Below are 10,379 nucleotides of genomic sequence, written 5' to 3'. Positions count from 1 at the left end.
AAGATGGCGCCTGTGAACTCCGATGCCTGAATCTGCACCGAGGGGTAAGTAAAACGTTAGGGACATTTGCCCGGTGTAACAGTAAAGGTGGTCATACACGGAGAGATCCGCTCGTTTGGCAATCTCTCTCTGATATGCCCACCTTGAGGTGGGCAATATCGGGCTGATCCGATAGGGCCCAACGATTGGATCCTAGCGAACGGGAACGGGCGGTCAGATCGCGGGACCGCATCAACGAACAGATGCGGTCGCGGTCCGACGGGATTTTTAGTCCCATCCAATCGAGATCTGGCCAACTTTTGGCCAGATCTCGATCGGGGAAGCCCGTCAGGGGCCCCCATACACGGGCCAATAAGCTGCCGACTCGGTCTGTCGGCAGCTTTTATCGGCCCGTGTACGGCCACCTTTAGGCTGGGGGGAGGAAGGGGGTCTATGTAGGGTAGGGATTTTTTTTAAGTTTAGGGTATTCTCCTTTAAATGGAAACTCCAGATGAAGTTGCTTTGTGTAGCTTTATGTTTTATGGGGATCTTGGCTGCTTAGCTACTGGCATCATGCACCTTCATCTGCACAATTCCTCCCCAATCCTGGGGTAACATTTATAAGTGTAAAACAGAGCTCTATTCACTCATATAGGGTAATAGAGCTTGCTATTGATATGGGCCTAAAAAGTGAATACTGATTTTGTTTTTACTTTGTTTTTGTCCCCCTCACCTCTTAGGAAGAAACTGTGGTGATGGGACTCCAGGAATGGTGTGTAATCGCCTCCTGTTCCTATGGAAAGTAATCCAGTGGTTACAATTTTCTCCCTGCATTCAGTGTAAACTTTGCCCCTGTTCTTGTGTAATCCATTTTTTATTCTAATCAAAACTTACGGGGGATCAACATGAATTCAGGGAATATATAAAGCAGAAGAGAATTGAAAAGACAAGAATCCTGTGTTAAAAAATAATTATTATTTTGTAACTAGACAATAGATTTCCTGAGCCATTGGAGCAGAAGGACAAACAGACAAGATAAAAACACACGAAATATTCCATCTGGTTGGTGTTGGACGACCATTGAATGCCAGTGTTCTGGTTTCCCATGTAAAACCGACGTAACCAGTCCTCGAGCTCCACCATGTAGGACAGAAGAGAGCGGAAGCTGCTGATATTGGCTGCTTGTCTCAATCATCATCTTCCCTTGTGTTGTATTTAATGAGATATAACATTGCACAGTGTGATAAACATGGCTGCTGAATCTAGCACTAGAACAGACACCGTTGCTCTCTTTTCCTAAACTGATGGGTTGTAAACTGCCGCCTGAAACAGTCCGTCACAGCCATTTTCTATTGCTCAGTATATTGGTCTCTGTTACATGAGAGCTGGTTGAAGAAGGAATTACTGAGGGGATGTTATATGAAGCGGTAATGCCATTTGGACATATCCTTGGTGTTGATTGACTGCTGGTTGAGATAATGGCCACCACCGAGACATCTGCACATAGACAAAAGCAAACCGATCAGCAATAGAGAACTATGGTAGAGAAGCTTCATGCCGTGTGAGCAGTTTATATTATCTCATATTTGCTCTGATTGTATGGAATGCAGATTGTGATACAGGAATTTGAATGTGACATTATTAGATTATCATAGTGAGGGAAAGGAAATATAGGCTTTCAGGGTTGGTGTTAGTGAACAATAGTTAACAGAATACTGTACAGCTAGTAGCTACGCCTTCTACTTTGATGTGAATGAATGTTTGAGGGAAGTACATCCAGATGCCTTCAACAGTGTGTATGGATTCCTCCAATAAGAACCCAGTGTATTGCCCACCTGCATCAAATGTCTGCAGGCAATCTGCCACTAAGGGCAGAGACACACGGTCAGATTCGGGGTGATTAGTCGTCCGGTGACAGATCTCGCTTCATTTTCCGAAGTTTCCTTGTGAGGCGACTTCGGAAAATGAAGCACTCCCAGTGCCATCCCGTCTGCGATTTTCATTCTACGGGGCGGAAAGGCAGGGGAAAGCAGTTCGGGGAGATTAGTTGCCCCCGAAGAAGAGGAGATTTGTCACCTAACCAGGCCTCGACTGGGAGTCAAAATAGGCCCTGCCATTCCAAGTACACACAGTCCCAAACAGCCCCCTACCAGCCCACTATATGGGACCATACAGCAGCCCCTCTGGCATTTGCCAGAACCCACAGATTGCCAGTCCGGACCTGCCACTAACCATTCGGATTAAATAAAGTAGTAAAAGAACAAATCACAGAATGTTTAGCCAGTGACAACAATCATATGAAAGTCATGTGACAGTCACCCATTGATATGGTCAGACAGGCAATACATGCAGAGATATTATCGTTGGCCGACAGAAATCTTCTAACCAGTCCGATCAACTAAACAAACGATTACCATGGAATGAAAAATGTCAGGATGAACCACACACAATCTGAAAATCACCCGAAACTTTGATACATGCGACTTTATCTTTGTGTCAATGGCCAGCTTTAGTCACTGCAACAAAGAAGCTGGCTCAGCGGGGGTTAATGATCGGCACAGGGTTACACAAACTGCCGGGAAATACATTTGCCAATGGCATTATTATATATTATCTTTCAAAGGTTTGCTATCAAGACTGGAGTTGTATAAGGAACTGGACTTTCCTCTTCCCCACTAACCCCTGTTAATATCTCCATTCCTAGAATTCCTCTGCGAGTTAATTTGTTTTATTTTATAGTTATATTGTTAAAAAATGGCATTGGCTTTCTTACAGTACCATGTGTGCATGAACTACATATCAGCTACAGCTAGAGGGCAGCAGCATTACTTCAAAATCCTGTTCCCATTTTTGGACCAAAGACCAGTGGGGATCCTTCTTAAAGTGATTGTTCACCTATGAGTTAATTTTTAGTATGATGTAGAGTGATATTCTGAGACAAATTGCAATTGGTTTTGCTTTTTTATTATTTGTGGTTTTTAAATTATTTATCATTCAGTAGCTCTACAGTTTGCAATTTCAGCAATCTGGTTGCTAGGGACCAAATTACAATAGCAACCATGATTTGAATATGAATAGGAGAGGCCTGAATAGAAAGATGAGTAATCAGAAGTAACAATAACATTCAATGTGTAGCCTTACAGAGCATTTGTTTTTTTAGAAGGGGTCAATGACCCCTTTTGAAAACTGGAAAGAGTCAGAAGAAGAAGGCAAATAATTAAACTATAAATAATGAAGACCAATTAAAGAGTTGCTTAGCACTGCACTGCACTATTCTATAATATACTATAGGTTAACTTAAAGGTGAACCACTCCTTTAGTGAGTATGCTGAAAGCCCAGTCTTTCCAACCAGTATATTATACCTTTAGCAACCAGAACAAATCTCTCTCGTTTTCTGCAAACATGGCTTTCCCGACTCTCCAACCAACACAGTGAGATTTCTGCAATTGGCCTGACCATGCCATTTCATCTTAAAGCAATGGTGTGAGAATTCTCTCACCTGTTTTCAATACAAGAAAGATTTCTTCTGTGCCCCATTAATTGCTATTACACTTACTTTCCTTCATACCACCCTTGCTCTTTTCCACCCATGCTCCTCTCCCCTTGCTCCTTTCCCCCCCTTTCTCCTTTCCACCCTTGCTCCTTTCCCCCCTTGCTCCTTTCCACCCTTGCTCCCTTCCCCCCATGCTCCTTTCCCCCATGCTCCATTCCACCCATGCTCCTTTCCACCCTTGCTCCTTTCCCCCCATGCTCCTTTCCCCCCATGCTCCTTTCCCCCCTTGCTCCTTTCCCCCCATGCTCCTTTCCACCCTTGTTCCTTTCCCCCCATGCTCCTTTCCACCCTTGCTCCTTTCAACCCCCCATGCTTCTTTCCACCCTTGCTCCTTCCCCCCCATGCTTCTTTCCACCCTTGCTCCTTCCCCCCCCATGCTCCTTTCCACCCATGCTACTTTCCCCCCTTGCTCCTTTCCACTCTTGCTCCTTTCCCCCCTTGCTCCTTTCCCCCCTTGCTCCTTTCCACCCTTGCTCCCTTCCCCCCATGCTCCTTTCCCCCATGCTCCATTCCACCCATGCTCCTTTCCACCCTTGCTCCTTTCCCCCCATGCTCCTTTCCCCCCTTGCTCCTTTCCCCCCATGCTCCTTTCCACCCTTGTTCCTTTCCCCCCATGCTCCTTTCCACCCTTGCTCCTTTCAACCCCCCATGCTCCTTTACACCCTTGCTCCTTTCCCCCCATGCTCCTTTCCACCCTTGCTCCTTTCAACCCCCCATGCTTCTTTCCACCCTTGCTCCTTCCCCCCCCCCATGCTTCTTTCCACCCTTGCTCCTTTCCCCCCCATGCTCTTTTCCACCCTTGCTCCTTTCCACCCATGCTACTTTCCCCCCTTGCTCCTTTCCACTCTTGCTCCTTTCCCCCCCATGCTCCTTTCCCACCCTTGCTCCTTTCCCACCCTTGCTCCTTTCCCACCTTTGCTCCTTTCCCCACCCATGCTCCTTTCCACCCATGCTCCTTTCCACCCATGCTCCTTTCCACCCATGCTCCTTTCCCCCCCATGCTCCTTTGCTCCTTTACCCCCCCCCATGCTCCTTTCCCACCTTTGCTCCTTTCCACCCTTGCTAACAGCACTAAATAACTATGAGCTGGATTAGCTCAGAGCAGCATTACTTTGAGGGTTTACAGGTATATTTAGGTGGACCTTTCTGATAAGACTTACTTATTTTTAACCCTTCCTTCTCCTTTAATGCATTTGGACAAAAAAGTAGCTAAGGCAAAAAAGTCACCACAAGAAAAGCAACCAGTGACATATGAGTAAAAATACATATGAGTAAAAATACGTCGCTCGAAAAAAAAAAAGGTAAAGCCCACTGACTTCAATGTGTTCTCCAAATTTTTTTGCAGTTTTCTGAATTTTTTTCACGGTCTTACAATTTTTTTGATGAAGTGAAACAGGACGATCATCACTACCTATGAGCTCTTTCCCTCATGTCTCAGTTTGTTAAAGGCAATTCTGGAAGAAGATAAAGGGTTAGGTGGAAAAAAGTCAGAAATGTTTTTGCTTACAGGTTGCAGTTGACACTCAGCGCTTCTCCCCCTGCAGTGGCTGCGAGCATACAGATCTGTACAGACAGACACAAGAGCACAGTCAGAAGCACAGACACAGGATAGAGACGGCCTATAGCCAGTGGCTTTGCACATTCACAAGGGAAAAAAAGACAGTGAATAAGGAAATTATAACACAAGTGTAGACGGCTTTAACCTTGTCTTGTATGGCGCTGTTGTTTGACTACACAAATCTCTCAGTAGGGGGCTCCACAAATGAGAACTAATAATACAGCCTGTGTAAAGGGCTTGTTAACCTTCCAAGCACTTTTTTCAGTTCCATTGTTTTCAGATTATTTCCCAGAAATAAAGACTTTTTTAAATTACTTTCTATAATTTATTTTTTCCAGTTTTTCCAAAAATCTATCAATTTTGCAACATTTAGTTGATCCATTTCTCAGCAGCATCTCTGGAGTATTAGCAACAATTGTATCAATTCTAACAGCTGACTGTAATGAAACCCAGAGATTCTGCTCAGCAGGGACAAACATAAGAAATGGATCCACTAAATATCAATTTAGAACAGTTTAACAGGGTCGGCGACCCCCCTTTCCCCGAGGTGAAAAAAATGACACTTTACACTTCAATATTAGAAAAACGGTAGAAAAAGAAAAAGTTGTGAACAACGCCTTTAAAGAATATCTTTTTTCTCATATATCTCTCTATAAGGTTGTAAATGGATTTTTAAATGGAATTTGACCTTTTGTTACGCAAACCTCATGACCTCAGCCATTAAACAGTTACATTGCCATTGGTTTGTCAGTTAGGGGTTTAGTTGACCTTTACATTACCGTTGAGTTATAGACTGAACCAATCAATCTTTCCTAACTTGGTAACTGATCTTAAAGTGACATTATACTGACCAAAAAAAAAATGGCTAAATATTCCTGAGGGGTGTTCAGAGATACCAGTGATTTTCACACATCGAGAGTCACCCATTAATACATGTGCAAAGGAGGGTACCCCCAAATTTTTTTTACAGGGCGCAGCACTCTGAAGTTAAGCCACTGACAGTAGTCACAATCTTCTGGCCAATAGCCCAAGCAGCCCAACATGTAAACAGACTAGAGTGGCCAGCTTTCTGGTTTTGACCCGGACAGTCCTGTTTTTTTAAGGGTCTGTCCGGGTCAAAACTGCCTGTCCGGTTTTCCATATTAGGAGAACTGGGCATGATTCCCTATGATTGACCAATCGACACATCATAGCCCCACCCCTGATGTCACGACCCGCCCCAGACGCCTCACTGCTCAACCCCATTATATCACAGCTCCGCCCCCTGCCCAAAGTTTGACGGGCAAAAAGGTGGCAACCCTAACACAGACGGCAGAAAATTCATATACTGAGCAGAGGAAAGTCTTGTGTTGCTCTGATCAGTTCTAACTTCATTTTCTGTGGCTGGTTGGCCAAACTGAACAGCAGGTGGTACTGTTCAATTCTTTATGGTAGCAGTGTAAAAAATAAAAGTTAATATCTTGAAAACTAGGGAAAAAATATGTAAATTGCAAAAGTGCTCAGAAGAACGCTTAGACCAGTTCGACATTAGTTTCTTTCAAGGGTTTCAACCTCCTTTAACCAGATTACAGCCTCCACCCTGGCAGTATCCAGACCTGAATTGTTCTGTAACTGGGCAGCTGAAGTAGGAAATCTCTGGATTTCTTTCCATTGATTCAGCTGTGATTTATAACACATTTTCTCACCTGTAGGCAGCACCGTTCAACTCCACATTTGTCACCGGTTGCTCCATCGTTGGCCACTGAGCTGATGCCACTAAAAACTCTCTGTTCACACAGTTTCTAAGACTGTCTGGGATGCGACCTTAAGTGAAAAAGACATTACATTACACAATATATACAGCTCCTATTATTCCCCTGGATGGAACACACTTACCTGTAACTGCTCTGCGCACCTCTGTGGCGGCAGCTTCCCTCATCTCCAGAGAGGCCTGTTCACTGTACCATGCCGTGTGGGGGGTGCAGATCAGGTTCGGGGCATCCTTCAGTGGGCCCTGTGCAAATCTGCCAATGAAAACATTGCCTTGTAGCTCTTAACTGTGCACTAAAGATTTTCACGTGCATATAATCAGCAATTTTAGACCGCCAATATTAGGCTTTCAGCTCAGCTGCACTCTTTCAAAGTGTAAGGGGGTTATTTATTAGTCCGAATGCCAAAAACATGAAAAGTGGAAAAAAAAAAAATTTGTAGGAGAAAAAAAAAACCCTCTAATTTTTCAAGATTTATTATATCACCCGAGGATGGAAAAACGTAGAATCTGAAAATCCGAGGTTGTATATAAGGCAATGCGCTAGAATTATCACGAAATCTGACTATTTCTGACTTTTTTTTGGGGCAAAAATCCGAAAAATTCTTCAGGAAAAAGCATGAAAACAGCAAACAATTTGGGGGAAAAAACTCACAATTCGGATTTTCACAAGGTTTTTTTGTGTTTGTCCCTGATTTGATTTTTGGGAAAAAAATTCAGCCGAATATTCGATCGAAAACGGACCAAAAAAAAACCTTTCAACAATTTTCAGTTGGTCTTTTTGAATTCGAATTTCAACGTTTTTTTAATTCGAAATTGATAAATCTTTGAAAGAAAGCTGTTGAGCTGACCCTATGCTCCCTATGGGTCCCATGCTACTGTAGTTGGGTCTCCATGAGCCTTTAAATAATGTACTATTTCTTTCAACTAGGGATGCACTGAATCCAGGATTCGGCTAGGATTCGCCCTTTTTCCGCAGGATTCGGATTTGGCGTAATCCTTGTGCCCGGCCGAACCGAAAAAAAAGTCACAAAATTTCATATGCAAATTAGGGGCAGGAGGGAAATCATGTGACTTTTTGTCACAAAACAAGGAAGTAAAAAATGTTTTCCCCTTCCCACCCCTAATTTGCATATGCAAATTAGGATTGCATTCGGTATTTCGCCAAATCTTTTGCGAAGGATTCGGGGGTTTGGCTGAATCCAAATTAGTGGATGCGGTGCATCCCTACTTTCTACAATAGAACATATTGTATATCTGATTTTATGCATGTTTGGGGGTCTCAATATAAGGATTCAACAAATAAGTTATAGTCTAATAAGCAATCATTAAGCCTTCTACTTTTAAAACTGCAAAAAGTTCAGAAGAACTGTCAGCATTTATTAAACACTGTCGGTTTACATTGCCCCTGCTCAGTAAATACTAGGGATGCACCGAATCCAGGAGTCGCCAGGAGTTGTCCTTTTTCAGCAGAAGTGCCTGGCCGAACTGAATCCGAATACTTTTTTGTTTTTCCATTTTTTTAACACGAACAGTTCTCTTTAATCCTTCCTACATCTAATTTGCATATGCAAATTAGGGGTTGGATTAGGTTCAGTATCAGCATTTTCTTCAAACGATTTTTTATTTGGTTGAATCCCTAAAAGTGGATTTGGTGCCTAAATACCATGTATAATGAAACTCACATGAAGGGCTCAACTTCATGTACATCCAGGGCGGCTCCTCGTATTCGACCCTCCTTCAGCGCCTGGGCCAAAGATTTCTCATCCACAAGACCCCCTCGCGCTGTGTTCACTAGGAAGGCTCCTTGTCTCATCTGCAGAGAAAGATAAAGACAGATTTTAGAAACCCGGCCTGTGCTTTGTGCTGATTATACAATGTTATATTATAGTAAGGACAAGCAAATATGTTGGTGACTAGTATGACAAGGCCAAAGGCTTCACCCTATTCCTAGCAACTTTGCAATTGGTTTCCATTATTTATTTTTATATAGTTTAGGAATTATTTGCCTTTCTCTTCTGCCTCTTTCTAGCTTTCAAATGGGATGAGGGGTCACTGACCCCAGCAATCAAAAATGAATGCCCTATGAGGCTACAATTTTATTGTTATTGCTACTTGTTATTACTTATCTTTCTGTGTAGGCTCTCTGCTATTCAGATTCCCATCTCTCATTCAAACCACTGCCTGGTTGCTAAGGTAAATTAGAACCTAGCAACCAGATAGGTGCCGAAATACCAAATGAAGGGCTGCTGAACAAAAAGCTAAATAACTGAAAAACCATACAAAAGGAAGACCAATTGCAAATTGTCTTGGAATATCAATGTCTACGTCATATTAAAACTTTATTTAAAGGAGAACAAACCATTATAATCTAGATAGTTTCCCCAACATTTATTCAGGGGCACAGTCACAAAGCAGGTTAGAACTGACACCCCAATGGAACACAAGCATAACCCATGTCTCCAAACATTTTGGAAATAAAAACCGTTGCAGTGCAGGAAAAATTTTGACCACGCCCATTTAAGTGGCCACACCCCTAATTACTATGTTTCATTTTACAAAATTTGGCAGGTTATAAAAGTTTGAACATGTTTCTGTGTTTTTTTTCACTTATTACAGTTTTGCTAATGAAGGTGAATTGCCCTTTAAGCTGTGAGTCTAACTTTTCCCAAGAGACCTGTTATCTTATATTGTTACAATTACTTATTTGCTTATCTCAAAATTGTTACAAAAGTATCTTATCTGAACCTCGTGGCTGTTCTGGGCTCTCTGCCAAAAGCCAATTAAGTTAGAAGCATTGTTTCTTTTTTCTGACTTTCCAGTACAAACGAGGGACTGCGGGTTGAGCTGTCAAAAGAGGGACTGTCCTTGTAAAAACGGGACAAGTGGGAGGTATGAGTAATGCACCACATACTCTGTTTCATCCTGTCCAGTGTCAATACCTACAAAGCTTTAGGACGCAGCCAATAGGAAAACAGAGCCTTGGAGAGTCTTTATTTGCTTTAAAAAAATGGCGAGTTTCCAACTGGTAATTTATAGCAGCTCTGTGTTTTTTGGTGTAATAGACTTAGTTTTACTTTAATCAGGTCTTAAAATTGACCTTTGAACAGGGTAGCCATCAGTTCAATCTTGGGGCACTGATATTGCTGGGGTCGTGAAAATATTTAGACGTTTAGTGTAGAGGTTTAGGTATGTTTTACTCAGGCATTTGGACACCTAAGTGGTCCTCTGATTCACCCAGACAGCTGTGTCTCTCTTTTCCTGGGTCCATTGCAGTTCAAGGTTGGCCCAGTAGGTGGCAGTATCTAAAAGGGAGAGCACATGTGCTCAGGACTCTCTTCCTGGATCCCACCTTGTGAGGAGGTGGGTAGTACAGGAGAGGGTCTGAGCGGTGATTAGGGAAAGATTATTTAGCAGCAGAAGTTTATATACCGTAATAGTTGCTCTAGGAGCAAAACTCAGAGGCAGGTATTTAGTGAGCAGCTTTCTGGCTCCAACAAGGAGAGTAGTTGGGGGTTTTGACCCTTATGGAGATCAAGCC

The 10,379-nt window shown here is 42.9% G+C and overlaps 1 protein-coding gene across 2 annotated transcripts in view; it reads right to left on the bottom strand.

Moving 5' to 3' along the window:
* Positions 1–934: 934 nt before the first annotated feature.
* ctbp2.S (1.S) overlaps positions 935–10,379 on the bottom strand; it is a 45,825-nt gene continuing 36,380 nt past the window's right edge. For both annotated transcript variants that reach the window (XM_041570884.1, XM_018227360.2), the window contains 5 exons: positions 8,524–8,654; positions 6,967–7,094; positions 6,777–6,894; positions 5,041–5,096; positions 935–1,476 (listed from right to left, as the gene is read on the bottom strand). In XM_041570884.1, coding sequence (XP_041426818.1) covers positions 5,057–5,096; positions 6,777–6,894; positions 6,967–7,094; positions 8,524–8,654 — 417 coding nt within the window. In that variant the 3' untranslated portion in view covers positions 935–1,476; positions 5,041–5,056. The remainder of the gene's footprint in view (positions 1,477–5,040; positions 5,097–6,776; positions 6,895–6,966; positions 7,095–8,523; positions 8,655–10,379) is intronic.

This window comes from Xenopus laevis, chromosome 7S (genome assembly GCF_017654675.1).
Source record: "Xenopus laevis strain J_2021 chromosome 7S, Xenopus_laevis_v10.1, whole genome shotgun sequence".
NCBI lineage: Eukaryota > Metazoa > Chordata > Amphibia > Anura > Pipidae > Xenopus > Xenopus laevis.
The sequence above is the reverse complement of the archived record's forward strand: the minus strand, read 5'-3'. Positions and strand labels throughout refer to the sequence as shown.